The following is a 27,797-nucleotide window of genomic DNA, read 5'->3' on the forward strand; positions in this document are numbered from 1 at the left end:
CGGGCCGAAGACTAAGCCCATTGGGCTGAGTTCGAATTCAAAGCCGTGTGACATGAGTAAAATGATTAAGACTTAATGAGCACAGAGCACTTTCACTGGAGCCCGTCCCAGACAATGACAGCCCAGAGTACCAGACAACATTCTTTACTTTTTTAAGTAGGAAAAACGCGAGTGCCCCTTAAAAAGCAAAGGAAAGAGGGGCTTGGTTATGCGACCTGCGATATCACTCTTCCTTTTGCCTCCAACTTTCCTCTTTCCTCTTTCTCTAGAGCTTGCACTGCAGAGTAGCAGCCACTTGGGCACACGAACTCCGACAATGGATTGATAATCTCGGCGAATTGTCTCAGGTTCGGAGATTTCACTCATTCTGCATCAATCTGGTAAGCTGTCCTTTTCAAAACCTCTTGTATGCCCTTTTTTCACGTTTACTTCGTAGTTAACTTCAGATCGGCTTTGATTTTTTGGTGAGAAATAGCTTCATTTCTTGTGGAATTTAATGGTTTAGCTCTTAAAGCTTTGGTGAGCTTACGGGAAACTTATTTCGGGAGTTCTTTATCTTTAATTTTTTCTTTTATCTATTTAGGGTTTGTGTTTTCCATTTCTTAGTTTTGGCGATCTTTTGCTCCATCATCTTCTTCGTTGAATTCTAGCTAATCAGTGGTAAAGTTCTTGTCTTACTGTAGGTATATAGCTCAGACATAATTACCGTTAATATGCATTTGTGCGTCCGGTGATTTGTTGAGCTATGTCCTATCTATCGTTGTTATTTTGTTTTTATTTTCCTATTTAAGGATAGATATTACCTTTCTTTTTTTTGTTGTCTTTTTAAAGAAGAAAATTGAAATGATTCAAGTTTTTTGTTCTCGACTCATCTTAGGTCTAATTCCTATTAATTTGGTTGTATTATTTATAAAAGCATATTTACAATGTAGATGTGGGGATCAGTTGGATCTTTGATTGATTGAGGTTAATTTTTTGATTGACCATGCTCTTTCTTTCATCCCGAAAAAGTTGAATTGAGTGCCTGTTCTATTATTGCCAATTTGCCATGTAATTTTGGCCCAAAAAACGGAATCACGGTCGGTAGAATTTGTCAATTTGAACAGTGCTGTTGCAATAAATGTTAGATATGTGCCTTCATAATCTCACCATTTATTTCGCAATAACTTGGGATTTAATAATCTCATAGAGATGTTAAATCATTCGCCCGTAAATTTAATATCATTAATATTAAATAATATCATTCTCTAATCTATGAAATTGATTCATCGTCGAGATTTAAATAGTATAAAATTGGAAGATCTTTTATCTATGCCAAATCCAACTTTCATTACTTTATTTTTATGTTCTCTTTTTTTCCCATTCATTCTTTTACGAAGTATCATCTATCCCCATTTACACTTACATTGGTTATGTAAAAATCCAAAGAAATGGTAGAAGAGAGAGATGGAGAAAAAAGGAGGGTGAAGGAAGAAAATTCTGTAGGTGTGAAAATTTACTAGTTGGGTCTGACTTCCGTGTGAGGCATGTCCATAGACTACGCATGGGCACGTTAGGAATGTATAAGGGAGCTAATTCGTATGTTTACAAATTAAGAATCATTCTCCATTCCCTCCTGATACTCAATCCGTGGTATTGAAGTGGTAAAAGTTTTTAATTTAAAAATGATGTATTTTTTGTCTGTAAGGGTGTATCCCACAACTGAGTCTTGCTTGTATATGCTTCCACACGGAGCAACTCAACAGAGAATCCATGAATGAACAGGGCTTGGTGAGATTGGGCAGAGCTGGTGAGCGGGGATTCTGGTTCGGGTCTGTAGCCTATGGGCACAATGATACATATTGTTTTGGTCCCACATCAGGATATTCATGAGATATCAGTAACCTTTTAGTTGGATTTGTGGCTAGGACGGGGGTTTTGAAACTCTATTTGATATCTCATTATTGTGCGATCTGCCAAGATTTTGCTATTTCAGGTCTTTATTGAGCAGTTCGTGGGGTGTTTTGAGGATTAATTATATGAGTTGCTTGGCCAGCATTGTTTGTGTACAACTTTTTTGGCCTTTCACCCATCTTCTTTGTTATCGTATATCTTTTAAGGACCTGGTTTACCCCTCTCTGAATAATTGATTTACCCTTCTCCCTCCAGATATCTTGCCATGGATGACAATGAATCAGTTTTCATGCTCATGGATTCTACAACCTCTAAGATACATCAGCTTCAGAAAGCATTTACTGAACTTGAAAGCCAGCGAGCATTAACTCTTAATCTGAAATGGAAGGAACTAGAAGAACATTTCCGTGGGCTCGAGAAGTCCTTGAAGAGGCGTTTTCATGAGTTGGAAGATCAAGAGAAGGAATTTGAAACTAAAACAAGGAGATCCCGAGAAATCTTGAAGAAGCGTGAAGCAGCTGTGGAGTCCAAGGAACAATCTTCACTGGAGAAACTCCAAGGGAAGAGAGATGCTGCCGTCTTTGCCATTACTAATGCTCTGGACAAACACAGGAAGAAATCTGTGGAGACTGCTTTTGTTACTTGTGATGAACAATTTGAGGCCCCAACTGCTGAAGAGAAAGATAACATGTCCGCTGGGAACAGTTTAGAAGACCCCCAAATTTCTGAAATTGGAAACATGGAGGTGAATTCTTATCCACAGTTAATCAAACTATGTGAAGAAATGGACTCAGAAGGGCTCCACCAATTTATATCGGACAACCGCAAAAACCTTGCTGCTTTAAGAGAAGAAATTCCATTTGCATTGAAAGCTTCAGGGAACCCAGCCTTTTTAGTGTTGAATTCCCTGAAGGATTTCTACCCATCAGAAGTACCAGCTGTTGATGGGAAGAAGGATTCAAACCTATTGGGTATCCGCCGAACCTGTATCATGTTGATGGAGTGCCTTAGCATTTTGTTGACATATACGGATCTAGTCTCTGCATCTGATTTGATATCTGAAGAGGTTAAGGAGCAGGCAAAGAAAATTACTGAAGAGTGGAAACCGAAGTTGGAAGCTCTTGATTTGGATGCTAGCAACGGAAACTCCTTGGAGGCTCATGCATTTTTGCAACTTGTGGCCACTTTTGGCATTGCCTCTGATTTCGATGAGGATGAATTATCCAGGCTAATACCGATGGTCTCTCGTCGTCGTCAAACAGCTGATTTGTGTCGTTATCTTGGGCTGTCGGACAAAATGCCGGGTATGTCTCTCAGTTTGGTAGAATTGACCATGATGCAAGTTAGTGTGAATGTTAATGGTTGAGATTATTTTTACCAACCTAATAATTCTGCAAAAAAACATAAACTATGTTGGCATATTTTGTATCTGCATTTTGATTTAGATACTCAAATCAATTTTATAATCTTTGGACATGTTTCTGATTGTTTTGGCTTGCAAGCGTTATTACAAATAATTACTTCTAGGTTAGAAGGCTCTACTAATAGTTCCTACCGTAAATTTCTTAGAGATTTGCGAAGGAGCACCATGGCGGTGCTGCCCAAAGGATAATCACAACATATTTTAGCTAATACTGTTGAAAGAATTTCTATAAGACTCAGTTGGTCACAGTTTTACATTATTTAGCCAATCAATAAAATTTGATCAAAACAAGTTTCTTTGTCTATTAAGATTCTGCTGTTTTTTGGCTGTAAATTTTACATTTCTTTTTTCTTCTAATGGTCAATGTAACTTGCTGAGGGATTTTCTTCTGAGTAGCTGCCTGCACTTGGTGTTAGATTTACAATTATAACAGTTTCTGAACTAAGCTTCTAGTACTTCAATGTTTAGACTTTTTCACGTAGCCTTTTATCCAACTGGCATTTCTGAAACTTGCAGCCTAATGTTAAAAATTGTTCTACTGCTACCTAGGGTCACAGGTTCAGATCCTTTGAAGCAGCCTCTCTAAATATAGGGGATTAGGGGTAAGGCTGCATACATATAGTTCTTCCCGACCCCACTTCTACAGCACTCGTCTTGTGTGTGGGAGTCATTTAACCTTTTAACAATTTTTATTTTATCTACAACATTGGTCTTTTGGGCCTTTGTTATTTGACGCAGTGGTACTATGCTCGGATAAACGAGTTTTAGCGTATTTGATAGCATTATACTGTCTATCTTGTAATTTGATTGGGTTGCACTCCATTGGTGTTCCTCATAATAAACTATCATTTTTGCATTCAAAGGAAACAGATTTCACTAATATGATATAAGAAGTTGCCTTTTGTCCAATGTTTATGTTATTTGCGCTGTTAAATGCTTCTTCTTTTTTTTTTCCATTTTCTTCTGGAATTCTCAGGTGTAATTGAAGTGCTGGTGGATAATGGAAGACAAATTGATGCAGTTAACCTGGCTTCTGCTTTTGAGCTTACGGAGAAGTTTTCACCTGTTCTGTTGCTGAAATCCCATTTGAAGGAGGCAAGTAAAACTTCTTCACCCAGCAAGCCAGGAAACACATCTTCTTCCGGACAGGTGCATTACTTCTTTAAATCAGTGTTAGGAATGATTTTTTTGCCTTTTTCAATTGTGCGTGGAAATTTATTTAATCGAGTTCAGGAGAGGGCTTCCTGTGTCATTTTGAATAGTTACTGGGAATTTACTTTTGAAACTATGAACAGTGTCTAACCACACAGCATTTGTCCATGTCCAATCTTTGGTAGTATTAGTGTAATGGTACTTTTGAAGTGAAAAGCGAGGATGAAACAGAATGTAGCTATATCCAACTTGTTGGGAACTTAAATGTGGGTCCTTTGTTGATGTTTGCTATGGAATTTAATCCTTTGTAGATGCAGTTGGATATTGTTAACGGACTTTATCATGTTTCAGAATGAGGTCAATGATCGGGAACTGACCGCCCTTAAAGCTGTGATGAAATGCATTGAGGAGCATAAGCTCGAGGGGCAGTATCCTGTGGATCCACTTCAGAAACGGGTAGTTCAGCTGGAGAAGGCTAAGGCAGACAAAAAAAGGGTAACTGAAGCTGTCAAGCCTCAACCCAAAAGACCCCGTGCTAATGGCGTAGGCTGTGGGCCTCGTGTCACTAACGTTCCTGCTGATATGACATTCTACCCTAGAGTCGCTGACAGGTACCCGCAATACGTGTATGACAGACCATACATGTACACCGCAACCGCTGACAACCATATTCCCTCTCTTATGGGTTCTGCCACCTACGGTTTCTCTCCTAATCATGGCAATTACTTCGGAAATGGTTACCAGTATCAGGCCCCATATCATCGCTAGCTAAGTAAAGATGGCAACAAGACTTTTGTTTAACTGTTAGCTTAACCCTCCAGTTCTCTGATGTTGCAGTCTGTATACCTAGTAAAAATAAAATAAAAAAATTGTGCTGTTAAATTTTAATCTGGATGAACAAGAAGATATTTTGATCCTCTAATATGTGCACTCTGTTTTCATGTGTATATGCTGATTTCGTCGCTCTTTTTGAAAATTTTCGTTAATTCTTCCCTTGGTATATTTCTCACTCTCTTTTCTCCTATAATTGGGCAAATCTATTTCTATGGTTGTGGTGACTCTGATCTGATCGGATGGTTGTAGCTTTGATTTTTGAGTTAGCTACTACAATTTTTTCTAGAGAGGTGGCGGCTGGTTTTTCTAAGAATTCTCATTACAATGACATAATGACAAGGAAGAAACAGAGGGGCGCCTGTGCTCTTAGAAACCCTGCTCGAGCCGGGACGCATTCTGCAAGTGTCAACTTGTCAAGTGACTAATACTGGAATACAGAATCAAATGGGCCTGAAAATATTGTCAATTGGGCTGACTGGCCCAGAGGCTAGATGGCGGGCCATTGAAATTAGGCCTTTCGGTTCCTGGCTCAACATCAACGAGTCTACTGTCTACAGACTCTACACCTTGCGCAACTATAAGCCGTTACGGCCTTACTGCCTTACTTCCTCCCATGCTGATCATTCCCTCCAGATCCAGTCACGCTCTCTCTGTGCAGTAGTTTCCCGCCAATAATGAGAATCGCCGAGATATCGTCGCAGGATACCCGGCCACCTGAGAACCACTCACAATCCCCCCATCATTGCCCCAATCACCTCCTCACACAAATTGAGTCTCTAATCAAACAAACTGAGAACCGATCGACTGACCAAACGCTACCGGACACCCTACCCAATGATCTCCGACAAACCCTAGCTCAGTTGAGTCAACTCGCTCCCTTCCCCAGCGATAGTAACTCCATGAAACTTCAAATCTGGAAGCTCAGCTACCGCCTCTGGAATGTCTGTGTCGATCTCTTCAATGCCACGACCATTCGCGCTTCCTCTTCCGCCCCTTCTGCCACCGAACTCCACGCCAAGCTCCGTCACGTTTCTGCCGACATGCTCTCCCTGGCAGTTGACGTCGTCGGAGTTCCTTCTCCGGTCATCAAGTGCGCCTCCTTTTACCAGAAAACCGGCCTCATATGGCACAATCTACGAAAATTCGACTTTGCTTCCACTTGTTACGAAAGAGCCACAGAGCTTCTATCAAAACTCGATACCGGAAAATTTTCTGATTCCAGAGAGAGGAAACTCTTGTTGGATCTTAATATCGCGAGAGCTCGTACTGCCTGGGAAGTATCGGACAGAAACCTTGCGATAACATTGCTGAATCGAACGAAAAGTTTATTGTTCGGTTTGTCGGACCACTACAAAACCCTGGCAAAGCAATACCTAACCTTCGGCAAAAGCTTGCTCTCGAGTAGCGATAACAATAGTTTCAACGAGGCCTTGAAGCTCATGAACGAGGCATTGGATCTGTGCGAAAAGGGATTTGGTACGACTAGAAAACAGGAAGAGACAGCAGAACTCAAAGAATTACGATCGAAGGCGCTCAGGTTTATCTCGGCGGTCCATTTGCAAAAGGGAAAGTACGAGAGCGTGATTAAGTGCGTAAGAGTTTTGAGACAGGGTAGTGGCTTTAGTGGCAGTGATGCCGGCGATCTTCATGCTTCCCTGCCAGTGTTGGCAATGAAGGCTTGGTTGGGATTGGGAAAGTACGGGGAGGCAGAAAAGGAGCTGAGGGGCATGGCAATAAATAGAGGCATTCCAGAGGGTGTTTGGGTGTCAGCAGTTGAGGCTTACTTCCAGGCAGCTGGAACTGCGGGGGCTGAAACCACGAAGGGCGTGTTTTTGGGGCTGTTGGAGCGTTGCAATGTCAGTGCCAGCTCAGCAGTTAGGATCACCCACAGACTAATTGGGGATGATGGTGGCAACGACATGTCCAGAGTTAGAGCCAAGGTCGTAGCGGAGTTGGTGACGGATGAGAGGGTTATAGCACTTTTTGCCAGTGAGGCAGCAGTGAAGGAGAGGACGGCAATGCATGCTGTTTTGTGGAACTAGTAAGTTATATATTTGGCAAATTTGGACCTTGTTTGTTCTATGTTCAAATACATTCTGTTGATGTTATATTGTCTAATTGTAATCTCCTTCATTAAGATATATTGTAGGTCAATGGATCTGCACATAGAGCGTGGACAATCTAAAAGAGTCCATGAAAAATCATTGCTCAATCTAATTTATATGACATCTCTTTCTTCCTTTATGGTAGTAAACATCTCATTGATGGGGTTCTCACAAATTACATATATTTTCTATAGCAAATAATCAAAATATGTTTGAAGAGGAAACTTATGAAATTTCAGTTGCTTCCTGGTCAACTTTAAATTGTGACATTGGATATCTTTAAAGCACATTAGAAGTGAGCAAATGCTTTCAAATTTTCTTCATGGAAGCTCCCTCATATATGATAGTCATATGGGGGCCATATTGGACAGTTGAAACAAGTTATATTCTTACTGTTGCTGATACTGTGGGTTCAGTCTGGTTTCAGTCCAGGACTCCAGATGATAAGATTCAAAATCACTCTCATGAGTTTTGACCTCACCTCGAGAAATATGAACTATTATGGGATTCTGTATTCAATATTTGCGTTGATTTTTTCTGCTGAAAAAAAAATTTGGAACTTTCTGTGTTCGACTTTGCATGTGCTGGATTTGTAGATCTACTATTTTGAAGTAGGCCACATGTTAATGCGGGCACCCTGAATAACTGCTGAGTATGTTATTTTTATATATAATATTTGATTTTATTGTTAGTTATTTTTAGCGTGTGGGAGCATTAGAACCTCTAAGTAAAAGAAAGTGTAAAGAAAGCAAGGAACTCTTCAGAATTAGGATGTTAGGAATGCAGCAAGTTTAATGGAATAGAGATTTTTATGTTCCTTGGAGTTTTCTCTGGGCTTCCCTACTACTTTGAATTTGAGTTTAAACTTAAAACCAAGAGGACTTTGGTAAAGCTTAATTTCCTTGCAAAGTTGTTTTTTTTTCTACTTCCTCCTTCAACTTTTTCATGCGCTCTGTTTCTTCTTGGTACCCCAGCAACTAGCAACATTGAATATGCAACAAGCCTCCGAAGCCGAAAAAACCCCTGCCTTGAAACATAATATTGATACCTCTGACTTGTTTGATAAAAGCTATATTTTTATTTGTACTTTGAAGATTAAGTATTAATAGGTCCCTTTTTGCTTCCAGTACAAGTGTGAGCTTTTGATAATTTCTATTTATTTTCACAGTGCTTCAAATCATTTTCGACTGAAAGATTATGAGACGAGTGCCGAGATGTTTGAGAAAGCAATGCTTTACATTCCACAGAATGTAGAAAATAGGATTCTCCGAGCGAAAGGTTTCAGAGTTCTGTGTCTCTGCTACCTTGGCCTCTCTCAGCTTGATCGAGCTCAGGAGTACATCAATCAGGCTGAAAAGGTTTCCTGTGAAAAGATAAATTTCGGTCTCTAGGATAATTAAGATATTTATTCGTCCTTAAAAGCTGTGGAACCATTTAATGTTTCAACTTTCTAATGCATTTGCTTTCTGCAGCTTGAACCCAGTGCAGCCTCTGCTTTCCTTAAGGTAGTCACTCACCCCCTTGCGAAACAAATTCACAACCTCCTTTCAACATATGACTCATACCAACAGATATAATTTGGTATATGGTAGGCAAACAAACAAATATAGATGAGGTCTCTGTAGGATCATCCACTAAATACTTGCAAGCAACCTGACATTCTTCTGATTATTGCAGTTCAAGATTTATCTGCAGAAAGGGGACCACAATGCCGCCATTTGTCAGATCCAATCAATGGCAACCTGCCTTGATTTTAGCCCAGACTTTTTGTCCCTGTCAGCTCATGAGGCAATTGCTTGCTGTGCCTTTCCTGTTGCTATCGCCTCTTTATCCAATTTATTGAACTTTTACACCTCGGGAAAACCTATGCCAATGACAGAAGTTGTAGTACTGCGCACCTTAGTCACAATTCTTACACACGAACGAGGCAATGAGCTGGAAGTCCTCAAATTCCTGAAGCGAGTTCATGCACGGGCATCTCAAGTTGGGCACGACTGCTTTTATGGCAATGGGGAGGTTGGAAAAAGAGAACAAAATTGGTTTATAGTAACTTCCTGGAACTTTGGGACAAAATGTGGGAAGGAGAAGCAATACGAATTATGTGCCAAATTTTTAAGATTGGTGTCCGAATTTTGTGGTGTTCTTGGTGATGGAGAAACAGAGGAAAACAGCATTATGGTTTGCAAATCGCTGATTCTGACTGTAGCTGCCATGATAGCTTCAGAAAATCAAAAGAACGTGGTATTGATGGACACTGAAGTGAAACAAGCTGTTGAGCTGCTAGATAGAGCTGCAAAGGTATGTGTATTGGTTGTCATATTTATTTATTGTTTTATATTATGTAAACATGGGACTTTAATTACCAGAAGTCCCCGGTACTGCCTGTTGGAAATAATCAATCTTATAATTTACTCTTAAGACTTATGTTGAAACCCCTTCCACATTCAGATAATGCTTTAATGTACGAATGCAGATGCTATCTTCAATCTCGAATGGGACTTGGCTGAGTGATGATAAAACTACTACCATTGGGCCAAATCTCTTATTCATGTACACCTTCAGTGCCTACAACATATACAGTAGGCTCAGTGATTCAGGATCCCAACAACTGCTCCTTGTGAAAAGTTTTGCCAGTTCTACTGCTTGCAACCCCAAGGATCTTCTTCAAATTGGCCTTGCTGCCTCACAAGGTGAACGGCCCAACCCTGAAGTTGCTGCCTTTGCTTTAAACCAATGCCTCTCAGCCATCCTTTCTTCTGCCTCACCAGACTACCAAGATGTGGCCCTTATTGTCCGAAGGCTGGTCACAATAGCCAGCATTCACAAGGGTGATTCAGATGAAGATTCTGTTTATAACATGTACAAGCAAGCGTATCGGATAATGGTTGGGTTGAAGGAAGGCGAGTATCCCTCTGAGGAGGGAAAATGGCTTGCAATGACTGCATGGAATCGGGCAGCCCTGCCTGTGAAGTTGGGGCAAATGGATGCAGCAAAGAAGTGGATGAATGTTGGATTGGAACTGGCTAGGCAGGTTTCTGGGATGGATACTTACAGGTCATGCATGGAGGATTTCGTTGCTGCTTTTGAAAAGAAATCCCTTGTCCACAGTGAGGGTGGACCAGGCTCCAGCTTGTAGAAATATTGATCTTGTACAGATTAACACGCAGGACACGGTATGAAACATTGTTGTAAACACCCATACAACTACCTATTTTTGCTTACTGGACAATGCTATGGTATATACTATGCAAGTATTGTAGAGAGAGAACTTGTCCTTGAATTTTAAAAAATGGGTTACAGAATCCTCATGGTTTATATATGTTATCATGCGTATGCTAACACTTTATATCATCAAAAGCAGGTTTTTTCATGTAGCTGTGGTTGCAGTCTTGCATCGAAAGGTACTGTCCGAGAATTCTTAGCTTCCTTTCACGGTTTTATTTCAGAAAATTATCTTAACTCTCTCTCATGCAAGCCCATAATTTGGGTAGAGGTTATGCATTTGAATGGGGGAAGCACGATAATTTCTTGAAAATTGTGAGGGGAGGTTAAAAATACCGTAAAGGTATCTTAGAATGAACATTATCTTTGAATACAAAACCGCATCCACAATAGTCATTCTGTATTTTTTTTCCTTGTCACCCTAGATATTCTCTTAATTTTGCCCATTACATGCGACACTGTTGGTTGGGTCTGGATTTTCACTTTTCATCTTTCCTCCCAACGGATTGTCACGCGAAATCATGGGCTCGATTTGCCAAACTTCCAGCAAAGCCCAATTCACCAAATTTCCGGCCCAGTACAATCCTGATCCGGTCATTTTATTTTGTCACAACTCATGATCAAACAATGCGACCAAGAGATCCTCTTAATTCTTATCGTCTTGCTCTGTCTCTCCCTCCCCCTCTCCCATGGTTGTGATGGTGTCCCTTTCCATGCTCTTCTCTTCTCCACTCATCCAAAACCACCCCAAAACCCTCAGACCCATCTGCTCTAAACCTTCAAACTCCAATTCTGTCCTTAACTATTCTCCTTCTGTCAATAAAATCCCTTCCTTGCACCAATCCCATTATTCAAACCCACTACCTGACCACTCATTACTGTTCCAGAACTCTTCCATTCTTTATACCCTATCAAAGGCCTGTCTCTCTTTGACTACATTTCAGCTCCTCCAGCCTCTCCCCGGCCTTGCCTCTGAAATTGTTGGCTCTTCAACCGATCAAGCTGCAAACAAAATAGACTTGGAATCAATTTTGGTTTCTATAGATGACTTCTTCAACAGAAACCCATTTTTTGTTGCTAGCTGTACTTTTATTTGGCTGGTTGCTATACCTCTAACGCAAGAGTACTTTAGTAAGTGTAAGTCTATCGCTGCCATTGATGCATTTCGGAAGCTAAGGGACGACCCAAATGCGCAGCTTCTGGATATAAGGAACAGAAACACTATGGTGTCCCTAAGATCGCCCAATTTGAAGATTTTGAGTAAGAGTACGTTCCAAATTGAGTTCAACGAGGATGATGAAGATGGATTTGTCAAGAAAGTACTACAAAATTTGCCGGACCCGAAAAATACCGTTATCTGCATTTTGGACAAGTAAGTGAGGGACTATGCATCAATTTTATGGTACAAATTGTTCTGTTTTTTATGTTCTGCCTCTGCTAGAAACTCATACAATTAGGGATCGATAAGTGAACAAACAAACAAATAGAAATGTAAGTTTGATAAATATTGTGAAATGGGAAGGGAAAAGAGAATGAATTCGTAATCATATTTACATTTTGGAAAAGGGAATTGCTGTTAGATATACTTCTTTGGGTTTGTGTATGCTCATTTAATTTTCGGGAAGCTGGAAATTAACATGGAAATCAGGTAAATGAAATTACAATTGGGATGGTTGAAGCTAATAGAGTAATTAATGAATCAATTGGTGGTTTTCATATTGACAGATATTTTGGGTTCTGCTTGTGTGGGATTACGATGAACCGTTTTTACAAATTTCTAATTTATGGAGTGTCAAAGCACTCACTCAGCTAGAAATCTGGTTTTGTAGAACAAATAAACTTGTATGACTGAACGCTTTGGATTAACCTGGTTTTGCTAGCAAGAATGGTGATCTAATTTAGCATTTGAGTATTTCTCATTTACTTCCTTTCTTTTGCTTGAAGATTGTTGGTAATTTCTTCAACATTTCCTCTTTTCTGTGTGTAAGGTAGTTTTGATGGAAATTCAATGAGAGTGGCCAAGTTATTATTCAATAATGGTTTTAAAGAGGCCTATGCAATCCGGGGAGGAGTCCGAGGAAAGAAAGGGTGGTTGGTATGCTTCTTTTCCTTATCTTGTTTTCATAGATGAATCGTTAAATCATAATTTCTCATATTATTGTGATCTGGTTCTCTTACTAACGAGTGACATGTCCATTTTATTTTAGTTAATTTATTTCTTGAGCCCATTGGAAGAGTTCATATAGGGTTAACTATTTGAAAGTTGGCTAAGATTTCCTGGAGTTGGTTGTTTAATATTAAGCTTTTGGCCATTTTGTTTCTTCGCTGCTCTTGAAAAAGACGAATTTACTTTGGGTCCTGACTGTATTGTGTATTTCTGTGCAAGATGAATGCATGCAATGATATGGAAAAATAAATGTATTAAGTGCTGACCTCCCTGTGGAAGCTTGTCAAAAATTACTATGATTACATGGTCCCAATAGTATTTGTCAATTAAGCTAATGAGATATTGCATGCATTTGGTCTGAAAGAAGCATCTATGCAACTTTTACAGTGTCGAACGACTGTTATGACTCCTCTGAATGTTCAATTTTTTTTCCCGGAATTGCTAAAGTGCCATGCGCCATATTTTACCCTATCTTTTGAAATAATTGGCATAGTTTAACTGGATATTGAACAGTGTGAGGCTTTGGTTAACATGAGGAATATATGATAAACTGGGGCTTCTAAACTTGGAGCATGAAGATACTTGACAAGGATATAATGTAAATATTTTGTTTAGTAAATCGTTGTTATTTGACGAGAAATACTGCTATGCAAAAAGTAAGCCTTCCAGATTGTTCATATTAAAACTACTTTTTGTGGGCAGTGAGGGTTGTATAGAGTTGGTTGATTCTCTCTCACTCTATTTTTTTGTTTTGGTTGTGTCTGTTGTGTGTGTGTCTGTGAGAGAGAGAAAGAGTCCAAGTTATGTGGCCCTTGTGGTTTTACTCATTAGGTTTGTGATTGCTATACTGCAGGCAATACAAGAAACACTATTACCCCCTTCTGTCCATATCTACCCCAAGAAGAAGGTTAAAAAGATTTCCCAATTGGAGAAAAATGAGGATAAGGAAGAAATTTCCTCTTCTGAAGGTGTTTCAGCAGATGATGGCCAAAGAACAGATAATGGCCATGTAAAGGTGTCAAATACCGCCTCCCAAATTGAATTGGGTTCCAGATCACTCTCTCCATACCCAAATGTATGACTTCTCATTTTGTCTCCTCTCTTCCTCTACCTGTGTATTTGTTTTTTACGAGCATTTTAAACAATGAATATCATTTGTTACCATGTTCAAAGAGGCTTGTGCTTCTCAAGATGAGCCTAAAATTTTAGTTCTACGTTCTTCATGCTTACGATGGGTTCCTTAGAGATAAAAGTAGAGATAGAGAATCCTACAGTGCTGGAAAAGATGTCACAATAACTGATCCCTTTAACCTAATGCTGAAAGTTTGCAGAGTTAACTCTTTTACTGAAAATAGGACAGCTAGGAACTGTGCGGTGGAATTCTTCCTGGCATTACCATAGGAACTTATGGACATTGGAAAACTAGTGCCACATGGAGTCAGAATTGGTATCTTTTCCTACCGCCAAAGAAGTTCTTTCATAACCCGTTGATTGCTTCTTTTCTATCCTTGATAATCCTTAGATCAGTTTTAGAGGAAATCCCTTATTCAACTGATCCCTGCATCCCGATAATGTCCCTTGCCCTCTGCTCCACTCTGTCTACTGAATGACAAGGTTTTTATAGCTATTGCAAACGATCATAAGCCCATAAATCCATTTCTTTCCTGCTCCCTTCTTGTCGGTTTTCTCAAATACAAGCCGGAGTTTCTTTACCCTCATAAGTTTGATATGAAGGCCTTTTAACTTTTTCAGGACCCAATATGATATTTATTGCTGTGATAGCTTGTTGGTGGAACCGGCAGACCTTAAAACCTGTCCTATGCTTGGAAACACAAATAGCAAAGACTTCCTAGTGACAACCATAATATCTGCCAGTTCTTACAACCTGGTCAATGACGAATAGATGTTCTGCTGCAGCTGCAAAGATTTTTATTTTTTTTTGGGTTGCGGGGGCATATTTCCTGCAAATGCACAAGTGAATATCATAAGATCTCAAGCAAATGACTAATTATCTTCTCTTTGAATGCAGTACCCAGATTTGAAGCCTCCATCTTCTCCAACTCCATCAAAGCCATGAATCAGACGCTGACTTTGCAAACTGGCGCGGCCTTCTTTGCCAAAGTTTTCCTCCATTTCATTTTTGTGCGGCAGCTTTCTATTCCTTCCCATGCAGTGTATTTGATGAATTGTTTTATTGCCCAATTTTGGTGATCTTACCATGTATTTAACTATTTATATTAGAGTGTGTGGTGTGTTATAGAGTGATATTGTAGCATAAAAATATTACTTCAAACTTCAAAGAGTGTTTTCCTATATTTTAAAATTAGTTGTTTGTTATCAACTAGAGATGGTTCGATTGACAATCGGCTGGATTAAACATATGCGTGTTCAAAGTTCGATTCCAATTCAAAGCATATTTCTTATTGGTATTTAAAAAAAAATTCAGTATTTTAGATCCAACTTTAATTTTGTTTATTTTTCATTGAAGTTTAATTAAGTTTATTCTATGATAAACGGAACAAAAGGTATAAAAACCGAAGGAGACTTTGCACTACCACAATATTGAACGACGTCGTATTATCGGTCTCTGAAGTCTGATCCCAATACGCGATAGTTCTAACGGTAACCTAACCAAATCGGAATACAGATTTCTTTTTGCACTTTTGATTTAATCCTCGATTGCTGTTAGTTTTGTCATCAGATTGTGCGTTCGATTCTTAATTTTCTTACGATTCTTACTGTTGCTGTTGAAAAGTGATGGATTTTGTCAGCTGCAGTTGCGATTTAGCCTTTTTTTTCTAGATAGAAAAAACTACAAACCCTAATTTGTAGTTTTGGTTGCAGAGGAGGTATATATGGATACTTCTTCTTGGGATGGAAGCCTTTCCAAGACTGAGTTCGATCTTGCTGTAAGATCTTTTGCAGAAAAATGGAAAAGGAACAACACTGATTACCCACCGTGGTTATGGGTTTCTTGTCCGAAGCAACCTTGGCTTCCTTCTCATGATGTTAGTGTTGTGAATTCCCTTATAATCACAATCCATACAAATTTTAATACATCTTGTTTTTCTTTCTTTCAGGTGGAGGGTTACTCGAGTCTGGAGAAGATTCGGCTTTATAATCATGGATCAAGTGAGGTCTGTATTTTTTTTTTTGAACTGGGCTTGCTTCTTTTTTGTCTTTCTCTTTAATGGCTGAGTTGATGTCCATATACTTAAATTCTTTTTACAGGAAGATAGCGACAGAGTGACTCAGAGTGGGGAAGAAGAGACCACTTGTGGGAATGAGGATGCTATAGATAGTGCCATGCTGGTACGTTTGTCTACTTTAGGTGTTCAAGTGTTCAGTAATGGATGTGGTATAGTTTTGATACTTTAGGTTTACTACTCGTACTCTTTTTTCTATTTCCTTTTTTGAAGGTTCAGAGCAGTCATTCTGAAGTATATTACTATGATCTTCATGTGGTTTATAGTGCCTCATACAGGGTTCCGGTGCTATATTTCCGTGTTTACGGCAGTGGTATGTCCATTTACTTATGAAAGTTATGTTTGATGGGGATAGAAAAAAATTTGCTAGATCATTTAGGATTAGCTAATCGTCCAAACTTGAGTCAGCGAATTGAATCAGAAAAAAGAAAACTAGCATCCACATCTAAAGAACTTTTGATAATGGAGAACAACAAAGATGCTATTTCTGGGTTCAACTTGAGGCTTTGTTGAGAAGATTATATTGTTTTCTGTCTTTGGCATCTGTAGATGGTCGACCTTTGGCATTGGATGAAATTGAAAAAGTCCTTCCTTCCTGCTCTGCTAAGATTTTGCTGGAATCAAAATGGACGTTTATAACTCAGGAGGTACATTTTCTTAGGAGTACTCCCATCTTGAATTTAGCTTTGTTTTATTTTTCCTAGTATTAAACGTTGTCTACTTAAGAAATCATTGAAGTAGATTTACTTTGTTATACTTTGGATATACATATTGCTGTTATATGTTTTCTGTAAACAGATTGTGGATGTTGTTTTCCTTTTCTCTAACAGATTATTGATGACTTGATGCATGATCTGCTTAGCACTGTTAAATCATGTTCCATGATTCTGGTAGAAACTTTAAGACATATAAACTTAGATGTCTCGTAATCATATAACATGCTTCTGAAGAGGTCCAGCTTTCAGTATAAGACTTTTCTTTTTGTTTGTCGATGCAGAATATATGGTTTTGATTATCAATCCGAGGTAATACTTTTTAAAAAATTTGTGGGAATTCGGACCCACATTAGTAATCGTTCTTATGAATGGTGGGTGTAAACATGTTCTGCTATGAAGATGGAACATATGCATCAAAGTGTCAATCATATGAGAGGTCCTCTGTTGCACCAGGAGATAATTAAACAGAATGAGTTAGAACTTAGAACACTTTTTAAGTTGACATGTAATGTAAATGTAGTCACATTGAATATATAAAATGCAGCAATCATGTGTGTGCTCAATGGAAAATGCTAATGATAAAATTCTGGTGGTACATAATGCATGCCTAGTTTTCGGGGCAAAACAGATGTGGAGCCCTTGGTGTAGGGTTAACCAGACTTGTTACCGCTGACATAAAATGTAAAGCAAATCATAGCTACAACATTATGAGCACAAAAGAGATGTTTATGTTATTTGCAAATTCAGGGCAATATTTTTGAGCCCCTAACTAATAGATTCCATAGCATTGTCTTTTCTGAACCGCCTCGCTTGTGTGGGTGGAAAATGGTGTTGAGGGCTTGAGGCTTCTCGACTGTTGGAAGGCTACAGCTTTGCATGGATTTCCTATGACACAATCAGGCACCTTCCGTTGGACCTCATGTTTACTGGCTTTGTGCCTACATTTGCTTGGCTTGATACTTGCTAATGATCAGAATTTGTTAAATGTTTCGTAGAAGAGATTTTGATAACCTTCATACTTTGAATACATGCACTGAAGCTGTTGATATTGGCAATTGTAGGAACATCCTTACTTGCACAGGCCATGGTACAAATTACATCCATGTGGGACCAGCGAGTGGATGAAGCTGATGTTGGTTGGGGATGCTTCGGTGGCAAACCTTGAATCGGTAATTGAACTTTATCTTGTGTCCTGGCTCTCATTTGTCGGGCAGGTGGTTGGACTAAGGGTCCCTTTTAAAATGTTGGATGATAAAGCTGATTGATATTTGATACATATCTAGAACAAGAAATTACCATGGAACTCTTACTAACCCTTCTCAAACACATTTGATCTTGTATTTTATTGAGATGAAAATTTACACCAACTCTAAAGCTGAATATCAAGTTCGATGAAAAACTAGCTAGAACTGTCTAGGGCCCTAGGCCACCCGGGATTATTCTATCAAACCAAGCCCATACCTTGACATGCTGAGGCAGTGAGGAGCCACGCCAACCGGTCAGGCAGTCTGGAATCTGGATTTGATGATCATGCTTGGAGCCTCCCACTGTTCAGCTAAAGGTATGTTCATAGTAAATGTTTAAAGAAAGAAACACAACTGATCCAGTACCAACACTTATTTGCACATATATAGAAGAGTCAAAATAAGACTCATGTTAGGTTCTCTCATATCTTTTTCTTTCCACAGTCACAGCCTGCTAAAACTGATTTAAATGGAAAGTTTTATTTTTTTAACTTGATTTGAAATCGTTGATTACATGTATACGTGATTAAAATAGACCGAGATTCAACCACTTCACCTCCTATATGGGCTGGTCTCCCTGCAATACGATATTAAGGTCGTTCTGCCGAGTCCCTCGTCTCGTCTGTAGGGCCTTTCCAATTGAGATAGGAAGAGAAATACTTCTTAGGCCACCCACACAACCATAAGAATAGGGTTTCTTCAAATCAATGAGACATCTTTTCAGGGTCATAAATGCTCAAAAACTGTTGTGTTGTAACTTGTACGAGAAGAAAACTGAGGTTCACACGTATAACTCTGGATTCTTGAAATCCCGAAATCAATAGACTATTTTACATTATTACAAAGTGAAAATTGGCATATGAAGTAATGTACTAGAAACACAGGTTTCGTCTTTACCCATCCTCATTGTTGCTTTCTTCCCCACACTATGATAAAATCCGTGCATGCTCGTTCGTTTCATCCACGGCAAGTTATTCTGTGGTGTCAACAGCCGTTCGGGTAAAGTGAACTAAAAACTCTGTATTACCCTCAGCGCCCTTCAAAGGAGACTCGATCCACCCTTTGTTTTGGAATCCAAAATGTTCGACACCCTTTATGATCCTCTCAAGGACCTACAACAAGAGCATGGTTGAAGGTATATCTTGGATTAAATGAAAAACTGCCACAAAAACCTTACGGATTAAACTAAATACCTCTTCATGGACTTTGGGATCTCTTACAATGCCGCCACCTCCTACCTGCAACGTTTGTGCTTTTAGTATCAGTATTTTCAAACAAATAACATATTTGGACTAAGCAAAAGTATGATCCCTTCCCTTGACTTTATAAACTGACATATTCAGGTATTTAACTAGTGAATGATTGAACCATGGATGTAAGGTAATCCTGATGGGAACATTATGTGTGCCCCGTGTACTAACACACGCCCATCTATTAAATCCAACGACAGCATCAATAAAAACGCCATGCATCATAATCAAGATGCATGACCATTAGGAACCTCACTCCAAATGAAGGTTAGAAACTTGAATCAAATCCCATTGCTCCACATAGCCCATACTCTTTCGTAAATCAATAGCATTCATGTCCAGTTAAAGCCGATGCAGGCTTCTTAAAATAGAATGTTGCAAACATGCAAAAGATTATATCAAGCAAGGTAAAGGAAACACCAGGGTGGGTGGGAGAGTCAATGTTAGTAAATATGAAGTTTGAAGCAGCAAACAATATTGTGGACTTGAATTAGCTCTATAACCAAGAGATAAAGTTGCAGGAGTGCAAACTAGAGGTCACAAGTTCAATTCATGAAAACAGCATCTCCACATATTATGTGAAAGTAATGTCTGTGTACATCTTCCCTATCCATAGCCCTGCCCGCTACAAGAGTCTTTGCGCACGAGAGATGTTTCTCTTTTTTTAATTAGGAAAGTTGAGAACAATCCGAAAAAATTATATAAATATGAGAACACGTTCTAAAAGGAAAAGGGCGACATCATAAGTTCATCACCTGTGATCTGCGAGCTTCAAATTGGGGTTTCACTAGAGTAACTAATGTTGCCTCCTCCTTCATTGCACTAACTACCGCAGGCATCACCTAAATCGAAAAGAAAGAATTGGACAACCACTGAGATTGAAAGGATAGTCCATAAAACCAATAAGAAATATACCCTTCTAACTTGTCCTGAAGCTTACCGTAAGAATGGATATGAATGAAAGGTCCAGAGTAACCAAATCAACTTTTTGAGGGAGTCCAGATAAATATCTCAAATTTGTCCGTTCTATTACAGAGACACGCTCATCTAGTCGAATTTTATCAGCCACCTTATGAAGAAATTGGAAATTCAATCAAACACCTCAGAATATCCAATTAAGGAAAAGCAATAGACACGTTCTAAAAACATCATTTTTGAATAGGGAAACAAAAGAATGCCTGACAATAAAAAACAAATGATCTCCCATAAGAGGAGAGCTTTGCCAATTGGAAGATTCTTTAATCTTAACTCTGAAAGCAGCAGAATAACTTAATGCATCTTAGCAGAACATGAGACATAAAAATTGAGTATTTCCTAGTCATATGGTCACATATGATATCATACTCGTGCTCAAGAATAATTTTCTCCTAATGGAGTTAATACAAAAAGAATTTTATATGCGCATTTTGTCTGGTGCAGAGCAAAGGCTAAAATAGCAACGAACACACAAATGTCTCAATTACCTGCCCATAACCGACATCCACACCATAAACAAATGATGCACCAAACTGAAGCAAGCAGTCTGTAAATCCTCCAGTAGATAATCCTGAATCCAGAGCTACTTTACCAACCACATTAACACCTAGCTGTTCAATGGCAGCTTCCAATTTATATCCTGCTCTGAAATATTATGAAGACAAAAACTATTAAAATTATAATTTTTTTTTTCAAAAGTCACCACAGAAGATGTTTAATGTATTGAAAGCACTAGATAGGTCGTTTCAGCCGAGTAATCACCTACATACATATTTTGGAATTTCAGCCATTATCTCCACAACAGCTTTATTAGATACAGGTGTTCCAGCCTTGTTCACCACCTTCCCATCCACAAATACTTTGCCTATACCAAGAACGAGTAAAAGGCTAATTAAAGCACAAAGTAATCGACAAATAAAGTTAACTTCAAATTTCAAATTTCAATTATGTCACTCTGCACAAAATGATAATGGAAAAGTTCTGGATACAAGTCCAAGATTAGTTTAAAATTGCTATGCGAAAGCACATATTGACCCACCAAATTACCAATTTTTTTTAATAGTTCCACATTCAAGGCCGGTTGACTTACATTGATTTAACAAATTTTCAGCACCGTGATCTAAAATCAAGGATTGGAAACAACACCCAATGCACAAGACTACCACGATGGAGGGAAAATGTCAGTCTTACAGTTACAGCCGCATATGAAAGGTTGTTTCACCTTTTGACATAAACCAAGAATACATGAGCAGCTGGGAGAGCCAATGCCATGGCACCCTAATATGAGAAGTTTGGCTGTATAGGTGCCACGATACTAATGTCAATCACAATAATACCAAGCTAAAGAAGCATTCGACTTTCAAGGGCTTTATTACAAATGATTATGTGCAGGAAGAAATGTTTTCAAAGAAAAACAAGAAGCACACACCCACAGGCTTAAAAACACTTATGGACCATACACGGGCAGACCTTGTAATATCCATGACTGTATGAAGGTTCTGCTATATTGCTGAAACCTTTCAAGACACACTTCATCCAGCCTTTTCTTCCTGAGGAATTTAGATAAAAGAATACGGTCAAGACAGATAAAACGAAACTCAATAGGAATGTCCATAACACATTTAGTTGGAACCTGAAAGGCTTACTTCTTGGGTAATTGAATCTTTCCAGACCTAGCAATAGCGAAGCTTCTACAGGGACAGCGCATTTTTCCTCCAACCCCACTCCCTTAATATCTCGTAGTACATAAAGTTTTAGAGACCATACAATCATAAACCGAAACTTAGGATGCGTTACGTCAATCTAATATTGTAAAGCTCGTAAAGTGTTTGTGAAAATTACTAAACCAGATAGCTAAAACAGGTCGTAATTACTTTATGTGAATAGCTCCTATAGATAATCAAATAAGTAGAAGTGAAGCTCGCAAAGTGTTTGTGAAAATTACTCAACGAATCATCCGGCAAGAAAACGAAATTACAAGAAAAGGCGTACCAGGAAAATGCGAAGTGTTGAATTTGGGTAAGAAGAAGAGACTCGAGGCACTGTCACTCCAAAAGCGCGAAGTGATTGGAAGCTTGAAAGCATGCTGAGCCATCTTGCTTCCTCCTCCACACCACTACATCCGCCTGTTACGCTAGCAAATTTTATAATTCAGACTTCTGAGGGCTAAGTCGGCCCAACCAAATTTAGCCCACTTATAGACCCAATACAAAAGTTCTGATCTTGGGTTTTACAGTCCATGCAAAACTAGTAAATGATGGCCCATATACGGCCCATCTTATTTTTCAAAGAATGATAAATGAATAATAATTTATTTATTTTTGAAAAATAGCGGGTGGTTATGAGGAATCCAACTCCAATTAGGATTTGGAATAAAAGTTCAAAAATAAAATAACACAAAACTAATCAGAGCCAGAGAAGCTCTATCCTTTAAACAATGCCAAACAAGCACTTCCCATTATATACAACACAATATTAATGTTTAACGGTCATGTTCGTCTGGCTTTCTACAGAGCTCAACGTCCATGGCGGTTCGGGTTATCCAATCTAAAGCGCCTTCTCTTGAGTATCATCGGTTCAAATTCACTCCCTCCCTGTCTCAAAGATCGCTCAAATCAGCGGCTCCTAAAATCCGCAGGACGTCTCTTAAACTCACTTGCAAATCCAACGGTAATGATCCCGGCGAGGTATGAAACTGGTTTGATTTGATTCTTTGTCTTTGCATACGGTGAAAAGAAGAAGAGAAAGAGGAATCAAACAATTGGTTACGTTTAATCAGGATTATTATCTGATAGATGCTCCTGTTGAAGCCGGAGACGGATTTTCTTTCAGTGGAGGTGCATTGCGTCTTAATCCTTCTTGATAAGCTGAATTTTTTCTTGAGGTGCTTGTTCTTCGTTCTTTTCTGATTGTATAGTTGAAATTTCAAAATTATTGTTGTTTTGGACAGGGAAATATTCAGATGGACCTAGCCCATCCGATGAATGGTTTAAGCAAGGAAAATTGGTTCGGTTTCTCTTAATTCTCTTATTGATTCGTATACTTGTCCTCATAGAATGATGCTTCAAGCCTTAAATCGTTTAGTTCTTTTCCTGCGCTCTTATTTCTCAGTGTTGAACTGCATGTTTTTTGATATGTAGCTGAAGAACCAAAACAAACTATATAAGGGCATCACGGTGACAATGTCCTTAAAGATAAATACAACAATCAAAACAGAAAAAAAAATTGCCATCTAAAATAATACAAATTAACAAAGCAATGCAGATCAGTGGTGCTGACGGCACTGTACAAGGCATAATTTGGTTCCCCAAGCAGGGTGCCCTGAGAGTCTGGTGTTTCATTGTAATTGCCGTGGCTTCTCATGATGGTTCAATACAAGTTGAATACCACACAAATTCACTGTGTCTGGACTCCATTGAACTGCCTTAGTTTTCTTTTTCTTTTTTTTTTTCTTTTTTCTTTTTCTTTTTTTTTTTTTGTGTGGATCGAGTTGGATTTGTGTACCTTTATGTACATTATTGGTCGGGTACTCTATTTTTCTTTGAATGTGTGTGTACCTTAAGCTAGAGGGTAGAGACAGAGTCGATAGAGGACATGTTTGCTTAGTAGTGGTAGTTTATGCATATCAGTTTCTATTTGAACTGAAAGGAAATTGCCTATATGAATTGTTTATTTGATCATAGGATATGACTTGAAAATGCTTCCTGTTCTTCTACCATTTTGTTCTAGGTGAAAGCTTATTTTGTTCCCGGCACTGGTGAGAAGGCTAAGGATCCTATCTTTGGACTCACCATGGGTGCTAGTTCTCAAGCTTCAGATGATATTTTCAGGTAAAATTTAGATGGTTGGGAGATGATAACTTCATTTGGGGATTTTATTGTGGATGATAATATTTCATATACGACTCTATACCATGTAGAAATTGAGATTGCATCATGTGCAGGGTTTATCGATTGAAACGTGCTCTGTATATATGATTTTGTGCATTAGATGGTTTTGCGTTGAAAGTGGAAATGCTAATAATCCAACAGTTATATTGATTCATGGCTTCCCCTCGCAGGTGAGTATAATCTTGTCTGTCACATGTTTTTTCCTGTGTTTTCATATCAAATTTCTTTCTGGTGCTCTCCTCTAAAGCATTCTGAAAAGATCATATATCTGCAATATTACATATACACACACACGCACACATATATATATACTCAATTGAGTTATACGTTAAAAGACGCATCAAATGACAAAGGAAGTAGTTTCAATCATACTAGTTTCAGTGCATTGCTTTAAGTCCAACTTGTGTTTCGATCATTTTATTAAAATGTTATGTTTCATTCTGGAAGGTCATTTGTATTTTTAGTTTGCTTTGGATTCAATTTTTTGCACCTTAAAAGGATAAAAGTAAGATTTCTTTGTATTCTGATCTCTATTCTCTAAGTTCAGTGTGGTACACCTTTTCTTTTGATTTATGACATTCATCAAGTGTCATCTACTAGAAAAAGTTTAACAAATGTATTATAAATATTGTAAAATATTTGTGCTGCAATGTTTACAAGAGGCTTTCTTCTGACTTTTTTCCCCTTAAGCATGAAGTAGTGGTCATTATTCTTACAGTTTTTGAACTCCCCTTTTGCATTCCAAGTGTATGGGTTATAAAGTTATGATGAATATTCATGTCTCTATGCTGTTGACAGGCATACTCTTTTCGCAAAGTTCTTCCTGTACTCTCCAAGAACTATAATGTCATTGCTTTTGATTGGCTTGGTAAAATCGTACTTTCTCTTTATTGTGAATCATACAGGAATAATTTAATTATTTCTTTGTCACTGTGTTTTCAGTTTGTTTTGACTATTTCTTCATTTTTACATATGAAATTGGAAAATGCTTTTTATCACATCCTAATAGCAGATATATGCAATTAAATAAGCAAAACTAGTGGTAAATAAATACATTTCTGGAATGTGTAATTGCTTTCCATCTTGCCTAAATTTCTGTTATTTAAAGCTGACAAATTTATGTCCTCTCTCCATTCAAAAGGTTTTGGATTCTCAGATAAACCTCAACCAGGATATGGATTTGATTACACTTTGGATGGTAATTGCTTTATCATTCTTGGTGGTCACTGGAGCTTGAGAATTGAAGATCAGTTACTGTTTTACAGTATATTTTTTAAGTACTAAAGTGAAATTATGCCCTTGCTTTCAGAATACGTTTTATCCTTGGATGCCATTATTAATGAGATTTCCACCAATAAGGTCTCCATTGTTGTCCAGGTATGTTTTGTCTTGTGTGGATGTGTAAGTTTGAATATCCAGTTTGAATTATGTATGAAATTATTTGTTCCTGAATAACTTTAAATTTTTGATACACCTTCCAGGGATACTTTTCACCGGTTGTTGTTAAATATGCGAGCAGCCATCAGGAAAAGCTGAATGATTTAGTGCTTCTCAATCCTCCGGTATGAATATCTGAAACTGAGACTTCATTATTAAGTTTTGATTTTACATCAACCATGGTCCATAATTCTTGCTGTTCTTTTGAGGTCTTGCTTTTCTAAATTTTGGCGTCATATGTGTCGTCTTTACTTCCTTAAGTAGCATTGATCTTCTTGATGTCTGTGTGGTTTTGTCCTTGCATTTTCTCTTTTGAGCATTTATGCTGAAGGAACATCATTGCCTTTTCCAGTCATAGACAAAGGCATTTTATTTCGCAAAGGAGAATAATTACATTTTTTTGGAAAATTAAGTAACCTCAGCTGCACGCATTACATCATTGAGATTTACCTGTTCATATATATTTTAACATGATTGAGATGTCATGTCTTTACTGCATTACATGACAACAGAAGATAGTTAATGTTATATGCATTCTCTTTTTTGATTTCCAGTCTGATGATAACTAACCCGTATGCTATTTTCCCTGGTCTACAAAAGTTAACAGCCAAACATGCCAACCTTCCATCAACATTGTCCATATTTAGCAACTTTTTGCTCGGAGAAATTTTTTCTCAGGTAGGATATCTGCTGTAAATCTTTATTCATCATATGAGGAAAGCATGTCCATGGTTCCATGCAGAAGGTGTTTTAATGGTACTGGAAGTGTAAAATCTGTATTCACATCATACTTTGGTTGACTTGATTCTTACACATTTATACATATGGCAAACTGCCCTTCTGCTTAATTAGGATCCTATTAGAGCTAGTGATAAAGCCTTGACGAGCTGTGGACCTTACAAAATGAAAGAGGACGACGCAATGGTTTATAGAAGACCTTACCTCACCTCCGGCTCCTCAGGATTTGCACTGAATGCTATTAGTAGGGCTATGAAGAAACAGTTGAAGGTGAATTATTTTTTTCATTTCACTCAATATCCCTATCTTCTCTTGTTCTTTGATGGGGCAGCAGATCATCATTTCCTCTCAAAATTGTTCCTGCATTCACGATTTTTCTACAATATCTTTCATGTTAATTTTGTGAGACTGAGTTCTTGTGTTACTCAGAATTGGTGTGCACATTGTGAAAGCTGTAGCTGCTAGCTTATCCCATATTTCTCGTCATGAAAATGGTTCAGTGAGTACCTTGTGTTGCCCTGTTTAATAAGATTATCTGGTTGATATATACAGCCCTATGTGGAAGATATGAGGAAGATACTACTGGATGAAAATTGGAAAGTCCCGACAACAGTTTGCTGGGGCCAGAGAGATCGTTGGTTGAGTTATAATGAAGTTGAAGATTTCTGTAGAAGCTCAAATCATAAGCTAATAGAACTTCCAACGGTACAAACTGATCTCTCTTATGCATTTATTGCATATGCATTCTAAGACGAAAAGCATTTGAAATTATCTGGTTTTCACTTGCACATATAATGTTTAAAATTTCTAAAACAAATTCACCATAAGCCGAAGCCCTTTAATGTACCCTTTCATTGTTTAAACATGTGGAGCCTTGTTGCCCCATATTCCTTCACCCATTTAAAATGAAAAGCTGGGGGAGAAGGGAAAAAAACGCACTGTATGTGCTTTTTGCCCAATTTAAAAGAATATGGCACATGCAGTGGTTTAGGTATATGGCATCACAGTTGGCTTGAGGTTTTCTTTTCCTTTTTTTCTTTGTATATAGACTTCATAATCATGGATTTATGTTATTATTATCATGAAAAGAAAAATAGATTTAAGGGTCCTCTTCGTGATCTGTTTTTCGTCCCCCTCGTCTGATGTTCTTAACTTTTTTCTTTTTCTTATTGTATTCTGGAGGCTGGGCATCATGTACAAGAAGATTGTGGTGACGAGCTTGGAGGCATCATATCAAAAGTTCTTACCAGGAGCAGGATAATTTATTAATGTTAATTAGGGTTTAAAATTTGTTATTGCCCTTGCACTTTTATTTCCTCTGCATATTTTTTTTCTTTTTTCCATTTTCAAATTGTGAGCTTACTGCTGATTGCGGCAGTCATAGGTAGCAGAATCTAATACGTTCTTAGCTTTTGCTGCACCTTTTTATTAACGTCTGGTGGCCATAATGGAATGGCTTAACAATGAGGCAATACATAATTCCCCACCTTTTCGCTGTACGTAATCAAGCATTCCTCTATGATTGGTGTTTTTAGATTATTAAGG

The 27,797-nt window shown here is 38.3% G+C and overlaps 6 protein-coding genes across 8 annotated transcripts; 5 read left to right on the forward strand and 1 right to left on the reverse strand.

The window, feature by feature from the left end:
* Window positions 1-185: 185 nt before the first annotated feature.
* Window positions 186-5,433, forward strand: LOC120000135 (FRIGIDA-like protein 3). Its single transcript, XM_038848030.1, has 4 exons — window positions 186-380; window positions 2,149-3,197; window positions 4,293-4,465; window positions 4,820-5,433. The coding sequence occupies exons 2-4, from the start codon at window positions 2,159-2,161 to the stop codon at window positions 5,234-5,236; spliced, it is 1,629 nt and encodes a 542-aa protein (XP_038703958.1). The 5' UTR covers window positions 186-380; window positions 2,149-2,158; the 3' UTR covers window positions 5,237-5,433.
* Window positions 5,434-5,759: 326 nt separating this feature from the next.
* Window positions 5,760-10,703, forward strand: LOC119999730 (TPR repeat-containing protein ZIP4). The gene is made up of 5 exons (XM_038847453.1): window positions 5,760-7,343; window positions 8,576-8,765; window positions 8,880-8,912; window positions 9,085-9,705; window positions 9,881-10,703. Exons 1-5 carry the CDS (start codon window positions 5,977-5,979, stop codon window positions 10,541-10,543), a joined length of 2,874 nt encoding a protein of 957 aa, XP_038703381.1. The 5' UTR covers window positions 5,760-5,976; the 3' UTR covers window positions 10,544-10,703.
* Window positions 10,704-11,168: 465 nt separating this feature from the next.
* Window positions 11,169-15,017, forward strand: LOC119999834 (rhodanese-like domain-containing protein 4A, chloroplastic). Its single transcript, XM_038847599.1, has 4 exons — window positions 11,169-12,001; window positions 12,622-12,724; window positions 13,650-13,871; window positions 14,826-15,017. Exons 1-4 carry the CDS (start codon window positions 11,319-11,321, stop codon window positions 14,871-14,873), a joined length of 1,056 nt encoding a protein of 351 aa, XP_038703527.1. The 5' UTR covers window positions 11,169-11,318; the 3' UTR covers window positions 14,874-15,017.
* A 335-nt stretch (window positions 15,018-15,352) lies between these two features.
* LOC119999390 (ubiquitin-like-conjugating enzyme ATG10) lies at window positions 15,353-18,085 on the forward strand. Of its 2 annotated transcripts, none has more exons than XM_038846915.1 (7): window positions 15,353-15,418; window positions 15,641-15,804; window positions 15,877-15,933; window positions 16,028-16,108; window positions 16,216-16,315; window positions 16,552-16,649; window positions 17,780-18,085. In XM_038846915.1, the coding sequence occupies exons 2-7, from the start codon at window positions 15,652-15,654 to the stop codon at window positions 17,981-17,983; spliced, it is 693 nt and encodes a 230-aa protein (XP_038702843.1). In that variant the 5' UTR covers window positions 15,353-15,418; window positions 15,641-15,651; the 3' UTR covers window positions 17,984-18,085. The 2 variants fall into 2 exon arrangements, with proteins under 2 accessions (XP_038702843.1, XP_038702844.1); XM_038846916.1 differs by having other exon boundaries at window positions 15,417-15,500.
* Window positions 18,086-18,695: 610 nt separating this feature from the next.
* LOC119999388 (hemolysin A) lies at window positions 18,696-22,321 on the reverse strand. 2 transcript variants are annotated; one of them, XM_038846913.1, is made up of 9 exons: window positions 22,180-22,321; window positions 21,834-21,915; window positions 21,658-21,737; window positions 20,950-21,052; window positions 20,676-20,832; window positions 20,153-20,281; window positions 19,968-20,054; window positions 19,156-19,200; window positions 18,696-19,074 (listed from the first exon to the last, which is right to left on the reverse strand). In XM_038846913.1, the coding sequence occupies exons 1-9, from the start codon at window positions 22,280-22,282 to the stop codon at window positions 18,934-18,936; spliced, it is 927 nt and encodes a 308-aa protein (XP_038702841.1). In that variant the 5' UTR covers window positions 22,283-22,321; the 3' UTR covers window positions 18,696-18,933. The 2 variants fall into 2 exon arrangements, with proteins under 2 accessions (XP_038702841.1, XP_038702842.1); XM_038846914.1 differs by lacking the exons at window positions 21,658-21,737; window positions 21,834-21,915 and having other exon boundaries at window positions 18,776-19,074.
* Window positions 22,322-22,655: 334 nt separating this feature from the next.
* LOC119999866 (uncharacterized hydrolase YNR064C) lies at window positions 22,656-27,786 on the forward strand. Its single transcript, XM_038847642.1, has 13 exons — window positions 22,656-22,874; window positions 22,967-23,024; window positions 23,138-23,193; window positions 23,917-24,017; window positions 24,178-24,247; window positions 24,876-24,945; window positions 25,219-25,275; window positions 25,387-25,454; window positions 25,559-25,639; window positions 26,115-26,192; window positions 26,367-26,522; window positions 26,805-26,957; window positions 27,435-27,786. Exons 1-13 carry the CDS (start codon window positions 22,713-22,715, stop codon window positions 27,519-27,521), a joined length of 1,197 nt encoding a protein of 398 aa, XP_038703570.1. The 5' UTR covers window positions 22,656-22,712; the 3' UTR covers window positions 27,522-27,786.
* The last annotated feature ends 11 nt before the right edge of the window (window positions 27,787-27,797 follow it).

This window comes from Tripterygium wilfordii, chromosome 6 (assembly GCF_013401445.1).
Source record: "Tripterygium wilfordii isolate XIE 37 chromosome 6, ASM1340144v1, whole genome shotgun sequence".
NCBI lineage: Eukaryota > Viridiplantae > Streptophyta > Magnoliopsida > Celastrales > Celastraceae > Tripterygium > Tripterygium wilfordii.

Excerpts from the sequence above, each read along its gene's own strand:
- LOC119999390 (XM_038846915.1), top strand. The coding sequence starts at position 15,652 with ATGGATACTTCTTCTTGGGATGGAAGCCTTTCCAAGACTGAGTTCGAT. Across the intron at positions 15,805-15,876 it reads CTTGGCTTCCTTCTCATGAT|GTGGAGGGTTACTCGAGTCT; the intron begins GTTAGTGTTGTG and ends TCTTTCTTTCAG. Across the intron at positions 16,316-16,551 it reads TTTCCGTGTTTACGGCAGTG|ATGGTCGACCTTTGGCATTG; the intron begins GTATGTCCATTT and ends TGGCATCTGTAG.
- LOC119999730 (XM_038847453.1), top strand. The coding sequence starts at position 5,977 with ATGAGAATCGCCGAGATATCGTCGCAGGATACCCGGCCACCTGAGAAC. Across the intron at positions 7,344-8,575 it reads CATGCTGTTTTGTGGAACTA|TGCTTCAAATCATTTTCGAC; the intron begins GTAAGTTATATA and ends TTATTTTCACAG. Across the intron at positions 9,706-9,880 it reads TGCTAGATAGAGCTGCAAAG|ATGCTATCTTCAATCTCGAA; the intron begins GTATGTGTATTG and ends GTACGAATGCAG.
- LOC119999866 (XM_038847642.1), top strand. The coding sequence starts at position 22,713 with ATGGCGGTTCGGGTTATCCAATCTAAAGCGCCTTCTCTTGAGTATCAT. Across the intron at positions 23,194-23,916 it reads GGTTTAAGCAAGGAAAATTG|GTGAAAGCTTATTTTGTTCC; the intron begins GTTCGGTTTCTC and ends ATTTTGTTCTAG. Across the intron at positions 25,276-25,386 it reads ATTTGATTACACTTTGGATG|AATACGTTTTATCCTTGGAT; the intron begins GTAATTGCTTTA and ends CCTTGCTTTCAG.
- LOC119999834 (XM_038847599.1), top strand. The coding sequence starts at position 11,319 with ATGGTTGTGATGGTGTCCCTTTCCATGCTCTTCTCTTCTCCACTCATC. Across the intron at positions 12,002-12,621 it reads GTTATCTGCATTTTGGACAA|TTTTGATGGAAATTCAATGA; the intron begins GTAAGTGAGGGA and ends TGTGTAAGGTAG. Across the intron at positions 12,725-13,649 it reads GAGGAAAGAAAGGGTGGTTG|GCAATACAAGAAACACTATT; the intron begins GTATGCTTCTTT and ends GCTATACTGCAG.
- LOC119999388 (XM_038846913.1), bottom strand. The coding sequence starts at position 22,282 with ATGGCTCAGCATGCTTTCAAGCTTCCAATCACTTCGCGCTTTTGGAGT. Across the intron at positions 20,833-20,949 it reads ATTCCAAAATATGTATGTAG|AGCAGGATATAAATTGGAAG; the intron begins GTGATTACTCGG and ends ATAATATTTCAG. Across the intron at positions 19,075-19,155 it reads ATCCCAAAGTCCATGAAGAG|GTCCTTGAGAGGATCATAAA; the intron begins GTATTTAGTTTA and ends CTCTTGTTGTAG.
- LOC120000135 (XM_038848030.1), top strand. The coding sequence starts at position 2,159 with ATGGATGACAATGAATCAGTTTTCATGCTCATGGATTCTACAACCTCT. Across the intron at positions 3,198-4,292 it reads GCTGTCGGACAAAATGCCGG|GTGTAATTGAAGTGCTGGTG; the intron begins GTATGTCTCTCA and ends TGGAATTCTCAG. Across the intron at positions 4,466-4,819 it reads ACACATCTTCTTCCGGACAG|AATGAGGTCAATGATCGGGA; the intron begins GTGCATTACTTC and ends ATCATGTTTCAG.